Below are 18,069 nucleotides of genomic sequence, written 5' to 3'. Positions count from 1 at the left end.
TTATAATAACGTAATATCTACTTTCCCCTAGGTTTGGTCAATATTATAATACTCCCTCCCCAAATTGCCAACATGTTTCAATATCCTATCAATTTATTTTGGCAAATAGTTAAAACAGTTGCATTAAAAATCAATAATTAAAAAATACTTATAGAGTTCCTAGTATGTGGCAGGTATTTTTCTAGGTACTGCAGATCTATGAACAAAGCAGGCAGAATATTCAGTCTACAAGAATGTGACTTCTAATGACTAAAACTAACATGTAACTAGTCAATTATAATACAGGGAAGGGCTATAAAAAAGTATAAAGTCTAGTCTGGACATTCAGAAAGGGAACAAAAACACAGTGGTGTGAGAATTAGGGTAAGGAAGCAGCTTCATTTATCCAGACTAAAGAGGGAGGGTAGGGTTGGATCATTAGAAGAGTACTACATGAAGTAGAAAAAAGTAGAACATGTAAGCTAACAACTTAAATAAGAAAATAATGACAGTTGTAGGTCCAGGCAACACCATGTCCAAATACTGAGAAAAAAAAATTTTAGATGAGATAAAACTGAAAACAGTTCAAAACACACAATTTAATGAGTAAAGTGACTGGAGACATAAGTTGTTCACCAAATCATGAGGAGCCCTGAAAGTCTTATTTTAAGGAGGTTTTCCTCTATCCCAAAGGAAATAGGAAGCTATGGCAAAGGAGAGAGGCTTTAATGAGGGAATGGCATCATGAGATCTCATTTTAGAAAGATCACTATTTCTGCTGTAAGGATAATGATGTCCGGGGAAACTGGTTAGGAGGCTACAGCAGTGGTTCAGTATCAGTAAGGGTAAGGAAATGGTATAGTGAGAAGTGAATTCAAGAGAAATCTTTGGGGTACATACAAATTTAAGCATCTGGCGGTGAGACAGTGACTATTTATCTCTATAATATTTTCCTGAGGTTCCTGCTCCCTTTGTGTCTATTGTGACTGCAATAATGGATTTTACTATTTCCTCTGTAATCCTCTCTCTCCCCCAAGTATTAAAAACAAAAATTCAGAAAAAACAAAAAATGAAAACCAAAAAACCTCATCAGGAGAATATACAAAGTTTTCCCATTTATCTGGGCGTGTCTTAGTGGATGTTCCTTCCCTTACATGTTTGTTTCATCTTTTCACCACTGCTATGTTTTGTGAGACTACCAGAGGTAAATTACTAGAAAAGGGAAAGAATATGTGCTTCTCTGGAGCAAAGGCTAAAGATTCAACTCTTTAGTCATCTAGAGTCTAAAACCTGACTCTAGAATATAATCACCCAAAGAACTTAAATAAAAAAACTATACTCATGTCCAGCCCACTCTGACCACATCACACTCCTCAAATTATATGATACTATTGTTCTGTTTGAATCTCTTATAATTTTCCGGATTGAGATTAAAATTAAGCTAAAAACTGAATTCGTTTTCTCTGTATTTTTAATTCTCAGCATAGTGCCTAGAACATTGCAAGCATTAAATACTTATATAATTCACTCATCAGTTACTTACTGATAGGTGTGGGGCATGCTATGGGAAAAAGGCAGTTAGTACCTCAGGGTCTTTACAACATAAATGAGTGGCTTTCAAACACTGACTATTAAGCCACATTTAAAAAATACATATTTTTTTGTAATACGCAGGGTACATGTGCAAGCACACATACCAAAAACAAATACACATCAAACTGAAAACATTTTTCACAAATTAACACTTACCCTACCCATGAGCAACACACTTAGATATTTCCTATTCTTTTGTGTTCGTTTTGTAAAATAAAAAAAAAAGGAACGATGGTTGCAATACATTATATTGATTTCAATACTAACCAGAGAGAATCACCAAATACTTTGAAAAAGTCTTGCACAGTGGATGTTCTAACTCTGTTTCTGAACATTGACAGTAACACACTCTGCAAGTGCTTTTATTAAAAACAAAACAAAAACAGAAACAAAATTTTAGTCTTTTGAGAAATCCCAATTGTCTCAAAACAACTCATTCCAGTTAGAAAAAGATACAGAGCTTTGTATCACTTATCTTTATTTCACTTAGAAGAAACTAAAGCTGTCATGGGTAAAAAGATGTAAGTCTCAAAATGATGTATATTCAGTGTGAATGATTTCTTTAATGGACTCTGTTAGCATTAGTTAGGGAAAAACCTAAAAGTGCGTAACTTTTCACCAGCAATATCATACATATTGTTAAAAATCAGGAAACATGAGAATATATTTTTGTTAATGCAATGGATTTATTGAGCTGTCCTTGATAAGTCCTATTTAATAAAGCCTTTTTTCTTTTACACAAACTAACATCGAATGGACAGTACTTATATAAGATCTATAAATAATATTCCCAACTACAGAAAGAGAAAATACTCCATTTTCATTAAGTGACATACGTAACCAATATTTAAGCACTAAGTTCAGAATGTATTCTTTGCTATTCAGTGTTTTACTAAGCTCCCTGAATAAAGAATCCAAGTGTCAAATACCAACGATGATGCACACCTATGGCAGAGAGACCTTTATTTCTCTTCACTCTCTATTTTTATCACATATCCCCTTCTCTATCATAATAGAAGCTTAATGGGGGCATCTGTTCACCCAGCTAGAGACTATATTTCCCAGCATCCTCTGCTGCTAGGCATGTTTATGTGACCAGGTTGTGGACAATGAGATAAAAACAAAACTGATATGTGCAACTTCTAGGTCATAAACTTGAAAGGAAAGGAGCTCCCTTTCTTACTTCCCATTTTTGCTTGCAGGACTGTGGGCACAGTGGCTACCTATTGACCAAAGATGAAAGTCAAGCGTTGAGGATGGTTCATACTATTAGATAAGAGAGACTAAACATTTATCTTGTTTAAACCTTATTTTCCTCTCTAAAAGTGGCCAAACCTATATTCTAAATAATATAGAAGCCCTATTCTAAAATTGACTTCTCCAAACTCAGTGGGAAAAGGTAGACGAAGTGAGTAAAGTTTAATTACAATATAGAAGCATGGTTAATAAACAAAAGTATGTAAAGATGTGAGGCTGTCCAAGTAATAGGCAGTTTATGAAAGGTCATAAATTCCCAACTCGGCAGTCAAGAGTGTCAAACAATTCCTGGAGGTAATGCTATTTGTCTTCTATAGACAGAAGCTTTTTTTTGGACAAGATGAAATTTCCTTGTATATATTTCATATAAAATATTGAAATAGAACATAATTGCATTCTATACATCACTACACCAAAATGTCAAAAGATTCACTCCCCAGCATGAAAATGCACAGCGACATAAATATGAAAGGACTCCCCATGTTAAATGCAGAATTCACACCTCGGTGCAGAGTAAAATGGAGTATTGTGAATGGATGTGGCATAATTAAGTAACATATGTAAGGGGATTTAATGGAATGAAATAAAAAAATTAAAACATTATTGATTCTAACAGATGGAAGATATTTCTATGGCTAAAACCACTTAGACTGATAAACCACTTAATCGTTCCAAATTTTTGTTACAATTTGATTATGCAGTTAATTTGGAGATATTTAAATGTATTATTCATTTGGACCCTATCTTTCCAGTACAAAGATTCTTTGTAGACAACATTCGTAGAGATCACAAAACTGCATTAGCATATACCATTCCATTAACGTTAGACCTCTTTTCTGTACAACCGCTCTAGGAAACCACAATGGTGAATTACAAATAGCTATTTGAAAACATCACCAAAATTTCATACCTATTGCTTCACTAAATTTTCCATTCATTACTCACAAAACATCTTTGAACCTATACTTACTGAAAGTAACAGCAACTTATTGATTCAAAATTGCTGGTATTAGTAGATATACTTCCTAGGTGCCTAACTTTATGTTTCTTTATGTTATTTCTTGTGTGTTAATTACCATACAAATGTAACATTGAAAGTAAAACCAAAGTTGGTGTAGTGCCTTTAAAAACGAAACCCATCACTTAAAGGAGTGGAACAGGTTTCATCTCATGTAGCTTTATTAACTTAGCTATTCACATTTAAGGCGTGTGAACTGTAGGAAAGACAAACTGAAAGATAAGAGGATGGACTTACTCACTTTGTAAGCCATAACTGTCCCCAATATGGGGACAGGAAAGAACGAATACAAAGTTCCTGAGACAAAGACTAAGTTAAATCAACTCTTTGCTCTCTCTGGTCTTTCAGTAAAACAATAAGTGGACGGAAAAAATGTTAGACAACTCGATCTCTGTGGGATATGGAGACAAAACATGCAGTCATGATACAGGTGAAGTGCCTTAGCAGCTCTACATTGTCCATGTGACTTCCAGAAGTATAATTAAACATCTTTAAAATTCAGCTAAATATGAAAAGTCTTTAGGAGATTTTGAAAAAAGATGAATAGAACAAACAAAACCCGAGCCAATTCTGTTCTTTATTGTATAGTTAGCCAGTTGGTTTTATCAGAAAGAGAAAACTACAGCATCTATACATGGTTAATCCCAAATTCTGAGCTTCCATAGCATGACTGAAAAACATCTTGTGTCTTAGAGATGTTCACTAGTAATGAAGGCATGGGGAGAGAATGGGGAAATTTAAAAATGGTCTTGCCAAAGTCAATCCATAATGAAGGTGAGACGACACAGTTATAAATAGAAAACTTTCTTTAGCCACTCATTCCTGTCTGCTCTCTGAACAGATATAACTTCTATCGTGGAAATGTCTGCAGGCAGTTATTCTGGCCACTGTCAGAAGACTTTTTAAAAATTACAAAGAAAAAATATTTAAAAGTAAGCTACTCACCTATTCCAATGAAAGCAGCTTTGTACCCTTCTTCTTTCAAAGTGCTAAGAGTCATTTCATTTGCTGAAAGGCTTTTGCCACAAATTATCTGTAAGAAAAAAATGTTTCAATAATGATATTTTGGCATTTGATTAAGTAAAACTTTAACATCAAAAGAACAGAAACTCGATATATAAAAAATTCCATATACATGTGGACATATTTTTGTCTTTTAGTATATAGGCTTAGATACACAAAACGGTATACAAGTAGAACACTAATATGTCTTGCTTAAGGACTAACTGCAGTTTTGCCTTTTAATGAAGTAGAAGAAAAGCTAGTGTATTTAAAACCAAGTCAGTAAACTTTCATAGCTTGATTAATATGTTCAAGGCACTATGTGGGGCACTTTAAACAATAAAATGATAAATGAGACACAGTTTCTGCCCCAATGTATAATGAAGATCTGTGCAAATGTACATAAATATAATATAAAACAAAGTGTGATCAGCACATGTCTACAGGAATTCAAGAGGATAGAGAGATTCATTATGGCTGAGTTCACAGGATGAGAATAAAAAGAGGTAGCAGGATTTTAATAGGGCTTTTTTAAAATAATAGAAAGAATTTTTATAGAGGACATTGTCCAGGGAAGATGAATAGAGTTGGGAGGCAGAGGGTAGGCAACACTATTACAAGTCACGATACTTTGTTCAGTTCCCAGACATGAGCCAATTTTCGGATCTGGAACCTACTAACTGCAGAGGGTGGCCAAGTCCCCAGGAAGAACGACCCTGCAACATCCTGTCAAATTAATACTCTAATGATTCCCTTAGTCCCTCTACAGAGGGAACTATGACCATTTACCCAGGTGACTGTACAGTGGAGAAAGGGAAATAATCACACATTTCAAGGACATGGGACACAGATTCTTCACGGACATTGATACATAGAGATGCAAGAGTGGGGAACTGCAGGGAAAAGGTAAAAAATGGACCCCGGGAAAATTCTGGCTCTCAGTGGGACCACTGAGATCACAGCCCCAGGTAGTGATTATTCCCCCAGTATTCAACTGCATAAGCAAAACTGTTATATTTGTCAGTTGAAGTAATCCCTACATTGGGTCACTCACTGGTCTCTGCAGTAAGACCTATAACGGCTACAATAATTGGGAAGGCCAGAGAACTTCTGAAACCCCAGTCAGTCAAGAGAGTAAATCAAACACACTACCATATCCTGGGGGTGGGTAGGATGGGGAGAGATGGTGGTGGTCCATGTTATATTTCTCTGTAATTCACCAGTCTGGCCCCTACTGAGACCAGATGGTTCCTGAAGAATAAGGGTAAACTACTGCAGTCTCAAGCAAAGAGTACCCCTGATTGCAGTTTCTGTGACAGATGTGGTATTATTGCTAAAGCAGATTAATAAGGCCACAGGTACACTGCATGGGGTATACTCTTCCATCCTGCTTCTGAGAAAAAGGAATCAGAAACAGTTCACATTCACAGGGGAACGATAAGAATATTCATTTGCAGTTTTGCCTCAGGAATACGTCACCTCTCCCCTGTAATAATATATGTAATCTGAAACTATCTGGCCACCCCACAGAAATCATAGTGATCCATTACATTGAGAACACCATGCAGATTGGACAGCATGAGCAAGAGGTGGCTAGTATGCTGGAGACTTTGTTAAGACACATGCACTGAGAGGGCAGACAATGAATCCTAAGAAGATCAAGGACTAGCCACTTAAGAGAAGTTTAGGTGTCTGCTTGTTAGGTGTATGGCATTATATCCTCCCTGAAGTAAAATATTTTGCTGCAATTTTGTTCTCATTTACCACCATAGAGAAGGAAGCATAACCCCTGGTAGGCTTCTTTGGGTCCTGAGATAGCATGTTCTTAAAAACAAAAGCCTCTAAACTGAATCACAGAGGAAGAACAAATTTTACCCATGAAACAATAATTGAAAATAACCTGCCCAGAGTACTTAACTAAGTGCAAGTCTTTCTTCTAAATACGCATATATGGACTCATTTAATCCTCACGATTAGCCTTATGAAGTGGTATTGGTATCCTCATTTTACAGATGATAATACTAAGGAACAAGAGGGCTTAGACAACCTTATCAAGATCGCATATACAGTCTAACGGCAGAGCCAGCATGAGTAACAGCTCTGCTCTTACGTTTCTGAGTTGAAAGGAGAATGAAAGGCAGAACTGGCACCATCTTCAAAGGTATAGAAAAACATTACATGTGAAGACCTACTGAAAATGTAGTGTTTCTGGGATATAAAGGGCAAAGCAAAGAATAGAAAGAGAATGTAGGAGAAGATGTCTGAGATTGTATCATAAAGGGCCATTCTGCTCTCCTAAAATACTAATTCTACTTTTATACTGGGAGATAGAATAAGTGTTTGAAAGTTTATAAGCAGAAGACAAACAAGGTGAGATTAATAACTAACATTCAGAACTCTGGAACATACCAAATACCATAGAACAAATTAAAACATCAAGTAAACATGTACTATTAAAGGTGCTCTGTAGTATCTAATAGTGTGTATTTGTATTAGAATTAAACACTATGAAATAATCTAATACTGAAGTCTCTGAATTTCAATTTATACTAATTTTTAAAGAATAGATTTTTTCTTTTATTAAACTATTTCTGATCATATAGAAAGTTCTACTGTTTATTTTATTTAAAAAAATAACCTTATTACCAATATACAATAAAGGCAAGACATAAAAGAACACTAGGTCCAAACATTCTAAATAAATTTTTTTTTAAGATTTTATTTATTCATTTGAGACACAGAGATACAGAGAGAGAGAGAGAGGGAGAGAGCATGAGCAGGGAGAGAGGCAGAGGGAGAGGGAGAAGCAGGCCTCCTGCCAAGCCAGGAGCCTGATGTGGGGCTTGATCCCAGGACCCTGGGATCATGACCTGAGCCAAAGGCAGCTGCTTAACCGACTGAGCCACCCAGGTGCCCCTCTAAGTAAAGTTTTAGCAAATAGAATAAAAATGCAATTTCCAAAGTTGAGCAGTGGAATGCCCTGCTGAAGGTTAATTCATGGAAGTGATCCTCAGACTCCCTGACTTTAGGGATAGTTTATCTACTGCCTCAGCAAAAAGATTCAGAAAAGACCCCCATCCTTCCTGAGGTCGTGTGTGTGTGTGTGTGTGTGTGTGTGTGTGTGTGTGTGTGTGTGTGTTTGCACAGCAGTTTAGTTTAGTAGTGGTGCTATGTGATTTATCAAATGAAGACAAAGACATCGCAGTCCTTCCACTCTACTAGAGTTTATAATGTACAGGAAAAAGTACATATATTTTATATTTCTACAGCCTGTTTCCACCTTAGTAGGTAATAGTATGCAATTAGGGAAGAACAAAAAAAAAGTTGAATTATACTTTAGTGTACTGAAAACTGGAAACACAAGTAGCTTCACTCTTGGTGTTAATATACTGGACTGGAACCAGGAAGATTTTATTATACTGTGGACGAACGTTGTAAGAAAGATGGATAATAGCCATCATTGGGCAGTAGCTCCATGATGCAAATGAGACAGAGCAATAGTAACAAGATGCAGTAGAGTGACAGGCACGAGAACTCTTCTCTGTCTGTGCTGGGGAATCCAGTCAAATTTCCCTTTTCTAAAAGCCTCAGACTCAACAAACATTTGTCATCTAATCAATAATTAACTCTCAGTCAGAAAGAACAAGGAGAAAGATTCTTTGACAAAAAAAGTTAAAATTTTGCTTATATTATGCCTTGGGAAACTGAGCTGAAATGTGTAACATGTAACTAAAACTAGTATTATAAGACAATTACAAATATCGAAAACATTCCTGTGGCTGATATACTATGAAATCCTACTATTATTTGTTAAATATCATGCTAGGAAAATATCACATGGGGAAGGAACATTTTCTTTGTGTTTTTGTTCCTTTTATTCCTCTGTACTTCTATACATGTAATACTTTTTCATCTTGATTTTTTTAAACATGGATTACCACCATATATTGTACTTTCCTCTAGTGGCTTTAGTAATACAGGACTGAGTACTCAAGCTTCTTAGCTAAATTCAGAATAAATTCACTCCAATTCAAGCTCAGAATAAGAATTATTACTATTCCAATATAAGGGCTAAATATAGTAAACCCTGAGCCAAAGTTCCATCTAATATCCCCTTTGGGACTTCATGGAACTTTCTTTACACATCCATAATATGTCTTCATATATATAATAATATTTGTAATGTAGATAAAAGTTTACAACTTTTTTTTGGAGTATAACTCTTTCTTCAAAGAAATATATGATACCCATTATTAAAAATACAGATAACAGTGTACATGCTCTTCACATTTTTTTTAAAGATTTTAATTATTATTTGACAGAGACACAGTGAGAGAGGGAAAACAAGCAGGGAGAGTGGGAGAGGGAGAAGCAGGCTTCCCGCTGAGCAGGGAGCCTGATGTGGGGCTCGATCCCAGGACTCTGGGATCACGACCTGAGCAGAAGGCAGACACTTAATGACGGAGCCACCCAGAGCCACCAAGACACACCACTCTTCACATTTTTGATAGAATATTTGGCTAAATAGATAAAATATTTCCAGAACCCCTAAGATAGGAGATCAGATGGAAGAATTTTAAAAATAATATTTAGCTTTCTTTAGACACAAAAATTATTTTGTCAGATATTGATATACATATTTCTCTCCTTCTAGTAGTTATGATATGATTTTATATTAGTTTTCCAATAACATCCAATAATAGAAATGCTTCAAATAACTATAATAAGAAACAAGATGCTGTAGAGAGGTTATCATGAATGAGATCTGAGTTAGGTATTTTCACTCAAATTATGAAGAGAAGACATGACTAGTAAATTAAATTTAATTAAATTCTATCAAAATATTTTGAGAAATGTCAAATATAAAAATATTAGAGAGGAGGAGCAAGATGGCAAAGGAGTAGGAGACCCAAATTTCATCTGGTCCTAGGAATTCAGTTAGATAGCTATCAAACCATTCTGAACACCTACAAACTCAACAAGAGATCGAAGAAAAGAATAGCAGGAACTCTCTGAACAGAAAAGCAACCACTTTCTGGAAGGTAGGACATGCGGAGAAGTGAATCTGAGGCGGTATTCCGGAAAAGAGACCGTGGGGAGAGGGAACCTCCATCAGCCAACACCGGCAAGTGATAGAGCAGCGGAGCACAAAATCGGAACTTTTAGAAGTCGGCTCCGCTGAGGCTCTCTGGACAGTGTGGTCTCAGGACCCTCGGGGTCACAGAAAGACCGGGAGTGCCTCAGTGCTGCAGAGGTCCCAGGAATCGGAGCAGGGAAGCCAACTGCAGAGATGGAGCTGAGGAGTGGGCTCTTAGCACGGGGTTGCCATAAACCATGATCCGTGGCCCAGTCGGGCCACTGCTCTTCCAGCAGGGACCCAACAAGCGGCAGATCCGGAGAGACGCCCCTTCCAATCCCGGGAGGAGTGGCACGGGAGAACACCATGGGAATCTGCTGGGTTTGGAGACTCCACACGGGGTCAGGTGCCAGAGATAGAAACGCTTGGTCACAGGCCGGGTGAGCACGGAGTGCAGCCGGAAACCGGGGAGACGGGAGTGATTGACTGCTTTTCTCTGGGGGCTCACTGAAGAGTGGGGCCTCGCATTCTCGGCTCCTCCAGGGGGGAGATTGGGAGGCGGTCTTTTTCACTCTCATCCTCCGACGGTGTTCAGAAAGCTTCCAGGGAACAAAAGCTCCTGAGAGCAAACCTGAGCAGATTGCTTAGCCCGGCCCTGGCAAGGGTGGGGCAATTCGGCCTCGAGCAAAGACCTTTGAGAATCATTGCAACAGGCCCCTCCCCCAGATCAGCAAGAAGAGCCAACTGATATCAAGTTTACTGAACAATGAGAACAGCAGAACACCAGGACTAGGGGAATACAGCACATAGAAATCTTGGCTTGTTCCCGCTGATTCCTTAGTCTTTCAAAGTTAATTTTTTTTTCTTTCTCTATTTTTTTAATTCCTCTTTTTCCCTTTTTCAACCAACATCTTATCAATGCCTTTTTCAAAAATCTATTTTTAATTTTTAGAGTCATATTCTATCCCTTCATTGTAGTTAACCTTATTTTTGGAATATATATGTGTATATATATATATCAGTTGTTCTCTCTTTAAAATTTTGGGATACAAGTTCTTCTAAAGACCAAAATATACCCTAAATCTCTAGTCTCCAGTGTATGGCTTCGTTCTAGCCTCCTGCCTGGTCACATTCTCTCCATTTATTTTTTTTTTATTTCTCTTCTTTCTTTTTTGAACCAACTTCTTATCTTATAAATTCCTTTTATAAAATCCTTTCTAATTTTCATCTTTACATTCATATTCCATCCTTTCATCATATTTACCCTTATTTTTGTACATATATAACTTTTCCTTTCTTAGAATTGGAGGAGGCACTTTCTTCTAACAGACTAAAATACACCCAAAATCTAGTGTGTGGCACTGATCTATTCACCAGCTGGATCATATTTAATATTCTTTTTTTTTTCTTTTATTTTGGGGTCGTTACCTGTTAGCATTTTGTTCTCTCATTTATCTCTTCTCCTCTGGACAAAATGCCAAGACAGAAAAACTCATCTCAAAAAAAAGAACAAGACGCAGTACCGACGGACAGGAACCTAATCAATACGGACATTAGTAAGATATTGGAACTAGAGTTCAGAATAATGATTATATAGATACTAGCTGGGCTTGAAAAAAGCATGGAAGATACTAGAGAAACCCTTTCTGGAGAAATAAAAGAACTAAAATCAAACCAAGTCGAAATCAAAAAGGCTATTAATGAGGTGCAATAAAAAATGGAGACTCTAGGGGTGACTGGGTGGCTCAGTAATTAAGCATCTGCCTTCAGCTCAGGTCATGATCCCAGGGTCCTGGGATCGAGCTCCACATCAGGTTCCCTGCTCTGCGAGAAGCCTGCTTCTCTCTCTCCCACTCCCTCTGCTTGTGTTCCCTCTCTCACTGTCTCTCTCTCTCTGTCAAATAAATAATTAAAATTTTCAAAAAAAAAGGGGGGGGAAGGAAATTCTAACACCTAGGATAAATGAGGCAGAAGAGAGAATTGGTAATATAAAAGACCAAATGATGGAGAATAAAGAAGCTGAGAAAAAGAGAGAGAAACAACTACTGGATCACAAGGGCAGAATTCGAGAGATAAGTGATACGATAAGACGAAACAATATTAGAATAATTGGGATCCCAGAAGAAGAAGAAAGAGAGAGAGGAGCAGAAGGTATATTGGAGCAAATTATAGCAGAGAACTTCCCTAATTTGGGGAAGGAAACAGGCATCAAAATCCAGGAGGCACAGAGAAACCCTCTCAAAATCAATAAAAATAGGTCAACACCCTCACACTAATAGTAAAACTTACGAGTTTCAAAGACAAAGAGAAAATCCTGAAAGCAGCTCGGGACAAGAGGTCTGTAACCTACAATGGTAGAAACATTAGACTGGCAACAGACCTACCACAGGGACCTGGCAGGCCAGAAAGGACTGGCATGATATCTTCAGAGCAATAACTGAGGAAAATATGTAGCCAAGAATATATATACAGCCAGGTTCTCACTGAAAACAGAAGGAGAGATAAAAAGATTCCAGGACAAACAAAAACTAAAGAATTTGCAAACACCAAACCAGCCCTACAAGAAATATTGAAAAGGGTCCTCTAAGCAAAGAGAGAGCCTAAAAATAACATAGACCAGAAAGGAACAGAGACAATATACATTAAGTGTCACCTTACAGGCAATACAATGGCACTAAATTCATATCTTTCAAGAGTTATCCTGAATGTAAATGGGATAAATGCCCCAATCAAAAGACACAGGGAATCAGAATGGATAAAAACACAAGACCCATTGATATGCTATATGCAAGAGACACATATTAGACCAAAAGAAACCTCCAGATTGAAAATGATGGGGTGGAAAACAATTTACATCAAAAGAGATCTGGGGTGGCAATCGTTATATCAGACAAATTAGATTTTAAACCAAAGACTGTAATAAGAGATGAGGAAGGACACTATATCAAACTTAAAGGGTTTATCCAACAAGAAGATCTAACAATTGTAAATATCTATGCCCCTAACACGGGAACAGCCAATTATATAAGCCAATTAATAACAAAAGCATAGAAACACATCGACAACAATACAGTAATAGTGGCGGACTTTAACAACCCCTTCACTGAAATGGACAGATCATCTACGCAAAAGATCAACAAGGAAATAAAGACTTTAAATGACACACTGGACCAAATGGACTTCACAGATATTTTCAGAACATTCCACCCCAAAGCAACAGAATACACGTTCTTCTCTAGTGTCCATGGAACATTCTCCGGAATAGATCACATCCTACGTCACAAATCAGGTCTCAACCAGTACCAAAAGACTGGGATCATTCCCTGCATATTTTCAGACCACAATGCTTTGAAACCAGAACTCAATCACAAGAGGAAAGTCAGAAAGAACTCAAATACATGGAGGCTAAAGAGCATCCTGCTAAAGAATGAATGGGTCAACCAGGAAATTAAAGAAGAATTACAAAAATTCATGGCAACAAATGAAAGTGAAAACACAACTGTTCAAAATCTTTGGGATACAGCAAAGGCAGTCCTAAGAGGAAAGTATAGAGCAATACAAGCCTTTCTCAAGAAACAAGAAAGGGCAAATACACAACCTAACCCGACACCTAAAGGAGCTGGAGAAAGATCAGCAAATAAAGCTTAAACCCAGCAGGAGAAGAGAAATAATAAAGATCAGAGCAGAAATCAATGAATTAGAAACCAAAAGAACAGTAGGACAGATCAACGAAAGTAGGAGCTGGTTCTTTGGAAGAATTAACAAGATTGATAAACCCCTGGCCAGACTTCTCAAAAAGAAAAGAGAAATGACCCAAATCAACAAAATCATGAATGAAAGAGGAGAGATCACAACCAACACCAAGGAAATACAAACAATTATAAGAACATATTATGAGCAACTCTATGCCAGCAAATTAGATAATCTGGAAGAAATGGATGCATTCCTAAAGATGTATCAACTACCAAAACTGAACCAGGAAGAAATAGAAAACCTGAACAGACCTATAATCACGAAGGAAATTGAAGCCATCATCAAAAATCTCCCAAAAAACAAGAGCCCAGGGCCAGATGGCTTCCCAGGGGAATTCTACCAAACATTTAAAGAGGAATTAATACCTAGTCTTCTGAAACTTTTCCAAAAAATAGAATTGGAAGGAAAACTTCCACATTCATTTTACGAGGCCAGCATTACTTTGATCCCAAAACCAGACAAAGAACCCATCAAAAAGGCAAATTACAGACCAATATCCTTGATGAACATGGATGCAACAATTCTCACCAAAATACTCGCCATTAGGATCCAACAGTACATTAGAAGAATTATTCACCACGACCAAGTGGGATTTATCCCTGGGCTGCAAGGTTGGTTCAATATCTGCAAATCAATCAATGTGATACAATACATAAATAAAGGAAAGAACAAGAACCATATGATCCTCTCAATAGATGCAGAAAAAGCATTTGACAAAGTATAGCATCCTTTCTTGATCAAAACTTTTCACAGATATAGGGATAGTCGGTACATACCTCAATATCAAAAGGCATCTATGAAAAACCTACAGCAAATATCATTCTCAATGGGGAAAAACTGAGAGCTTCCCCCCTAACGTCAGGAACATGACAGGAAGTCCACTATCACCATTGCTATTCAACATAGTATTAGAAGTCCTAGCCACAGCAATCAGACCCCAAAAAGAAATCAAAGGCATCCAAATCATCAAGGAAGAAGTCAAACTCTCACTCTTTGCAGATGATATGATACTTTATGTGGAAAACCCAAAAGATTCCACCCCAAAACTGCTAGACCTCATACAAAAATTCAGTAAAGTGGCAGGATATAAAATGAATGCATAGAAATCAGTGGCATTCCTATACACCAACAAGACAGAAGAAAGAGAAATTAAGGAGTTGATCTCATTTACAACTGCACCCAAAACAATAAGATACCTAGGAATAAATCCAACCAAAGAGGCAAAGAATCTGTACTCAGAAAATTATAAAATACTCATGAAAGAAATTGAGGAAGACACAAAGAAATGGAAAAATGTTCCATGCCCATGGATTGGAAAAACAAATATTGTGAAGATGTCAACGCTACCTAGAGCAATCTACAAAATTTAATGCAATCCCTATCAAAATACCATCCACTTTTTTCAAAGAAATGGAACAAATAATCCTAAAATTTGTGTGGAAGCAGAAAAGACCCCGAATAGCCAGAGGAATGCTGAAAAAGAAAAGCAAAGCTGGTGGCATCACAATTCCGGATTTCAAGCTCTATTACAAAGCTGTCATAATCTAGATGGTATGGTACTGGCAGAAAAACAGACACATAGATCAATGGAACAGAATACAGAGCCCACCAATGGACCCTCAACTCTATGGTCTAGTAATTCTCAATAAAGCAGGAAAGAATGTTCAGTGGAAAAAAAGACAGTCTCTTCAACAAATGGTGTTGGGAAAATTGGACAGCCACATGCAGAAGAATGAAACTGGACCATTTCTTTACACCACACACAAAAATAGACTCAAAATGGACGAAAGACCTAAATGTGAGACAGGAGTCCATCAAAAACCTAGAGGAGAACACAGGCAGCAACCTCTTCGACCTCAGCCACGGCAACTTCTTCCTAGAAACATTGTCAAAGGCAAGGGAAGCCAGGGCAAAAATGAAGTACTGGGACTTTATCAAGTTAAAAAACTTTTGCACAGCAAAAGAAACAGTCAACAAAACCAAAAGACAACCAACAGAATGGGAGAAGAATAAAGGGCTGGTACCCAAAATCTATAAAGACCGTATCAAATTCAACACCCAAAGAACAAATAATCCAATCAAGAAATGGGAAGAAGGTATGAACGGACATTTTTCCAAAGAAGACAGCCAAATGGCCAACAGACACATGAAAAAGTGCTCAACATTGCTCAGCATCAGGGAAATCCAAATCAAAACCTCAATGAGATACCACTTCACGCCAGTCAGAATGGTTAAAATTAACAAGTCAGGAAACGACAGATGTTGGTGAGGATGCGGAGAAAGGGGAACCCTCTTACAGTGTTGGTGGGAATGCAAGCTGGTGCAGCCACTCTGGAAAACAGTATGGAGGTTCCTAGAGCTACTGTACGACCCAGCAATTGCACTACTGGGTATTTACCCTAAAGATACAAATGTAGTGATCCAAAGGGGTACATGCACCCCAATGTTTATAGCAGCAATGTCCACAATAGCCAAACTATGGAAAGAGCCTAGATGTCCATCAACAGATGAATGGATAAAGAAGATGTGGTATATCTATATCTATATCTATATATAGATATAGATATATATCTACAATGGAATATTATGTAGCCATCAAGAAAAACGAAATCTTGCCATTTTCAACAACATGGATGGAACTGGAGGGTATTATGCTGAGCGAAGTAAGTCAATCAGAGAAAGGCATGTATCATATGATCTCACTGATATAAGGAATTCTTTTTTTCTTATTTTATTTATTTATTTGACAGATAGAGACACAGTGAGAGAGGGAACACAAGCAGAGGGGAGTGGGAGAGGGAGGAGCAGGCTCCCTGCCGAGCAGGGAGCCCTGTGTGGGACTCAATCCCAGGACCCTGGGCCCATGACCTGAGCCGAGGGCCGATGCTTAATGACTGAGCCACCCAGGTGCCCTGATATGAGGAATTCTTAATCTCAGGGAACAAACTGAGGGTTGCTGGACTGGTGGGGGGCGGGAGGGATGGGGTGGCTGGATGATGGACATTGGGAGGGTATGTGCCACGGTGAGCTCTGTGAATTGTGTAAGACTGATGAATCACAAACCTGTATCTCTGAAACAAATAATAAAGTATGTATTTAAAAAAAAAAGGGAAAAATGAAGGGGGGGGAATCGGAGGGGGAGAGGAACCATGAGAGACTATGGACTCTGAGAAACAAATTGAGGGTTCTAGAGGGGAGGGGGGTGGGGGTATGGATTAGCCTGGTGATGGGTTTTTTTTTTTTTAAGACTTTATTTATTTATTTGACAAAGAGAGACACAGCGAGAGAGGGAACAGAAGCAGGGGGAGTGGGAGAGGGAGAAGCAGGCTTCCCACCGAGCAGGGAGCCCAATGTGGGGCTTGATCCCAGGACCCTGGGATCATGACCAAAGCTGAAGGCAGACACTTAACGACTGAGCCACCCAGGTGCCCCTGGTGATGGGTATTAAAGAGGGCATGTATTGAATGGAGCACTGGGTATTATATACAAACAATGAATCTTGGAACACTACATCAAAAACTAATGATGTAATGTATGATGATTAAAAATATTTAGAAAAGTACAAGATGTTTATGCAGATTTACATTTTTAGCTTTTAATAATGAAGTCATTAGAAATACTGTCAAGATTGAAACAAAAATATTTATATCCACCTAGTCTCTGAATTGCAAAACAAAGAGTATTTAATATAAAAGTTAGTGACCCTGTCTAACACAAATATCATAAAAGACTTTGTTAAAGTCTGCTAGGGTTAAAAATAATTTTCAGTGATCTATATTAAAATTTTTATTATAAAATAAAGACATTTTATAAAAAATATAGCTAAGATGCTATTTCTTCTAAAGAATAAATTTTATTATACTAGATTTGAAGCCAAATAAACAGTATACTTGAGAATTTAAAAAGTATATATACTGATAAGTAAAATATAAAAAAACAAAAATTTGAAGTCTATCAAAAGAATACATGAACAAATAAAAATCTTACCCTAAACAATTCTGTGTATAAGGAAAAAACAAAACAAAACTACAATTATTGAAGAAAAAGAACAATAATATACTAATGAAAACATATAGATGCTGACAAGGGTTTATTCAAAAAGAAATTAATATTATAAAGTGGTTTAATTATTCAACCTGGAAAAATAAAAAGTATACAACTCAAGACATTAAAAAAGAATAATAAATAAGTGTAAGGATAGCAGGAAGAAAGAATTAATTAGGGAATAAGAAAACATAAAACAGAGCTGGTTCTTTTAAAGAATACATTAACTAGAGAAATTACTACCTACTCTTATCAAGAAAAAAAACTTAAGAAAATATAATGTATAAGTTTAGAAATGCAAAAGCAAATATAATCTGAAGCACAGATGAGATATTTTTATTGTATA

At 37.2% G+C, this 18,069-nt stretch overlaps 1 protein-coding gene across 2 annotated transcripts in view; it reads right to left on the bottom strand.

Annotated features, from left to right (window-relative positions):
* The window catches only part of DPYD (dihydropyrimidine dehydrogenase), a 794,533-nt gene that overhangs the window by 532,824 nt on the left and 243,640 nt on the right, over nt 1-18,069 (bottom strand). For both annotated transcript variants that reach the window (XM_088022348.1, XM_028101938.2), the window contains exon 8: nt 4,793-4,880. In XM_088022348.1, the coding sequence (XP_087878474.1) occupies nt 4,793-4,880 (88 nt within the window). The remainder of the gene's footprint in view (nt 1-4,792; nt 4,881-18,069) is intronic.

Source organism: Eumetopias jubatus, unplaced genomic scaffold (genome assembly GCF_037043125.1).
Source record: "Eumetopias jubatus isolate StellerSeaLion01/CBP00866 unplaced genomic scaffold, mEumJub1_p1.0 scaffold_4, whole genome shotgun sequence".
Taxonomy (NCBI): Eukaryota; Metazoa; Chordata; class Mammalia; order Carnivora; family Otariidae; genus Eumetopias; species Eumetopias jubatus.
The sequence above is the reverse complement of the archived record's forward strand: the minus strand, read 5'-3'. Positions and strand labels throughout refer to the sequence as shown.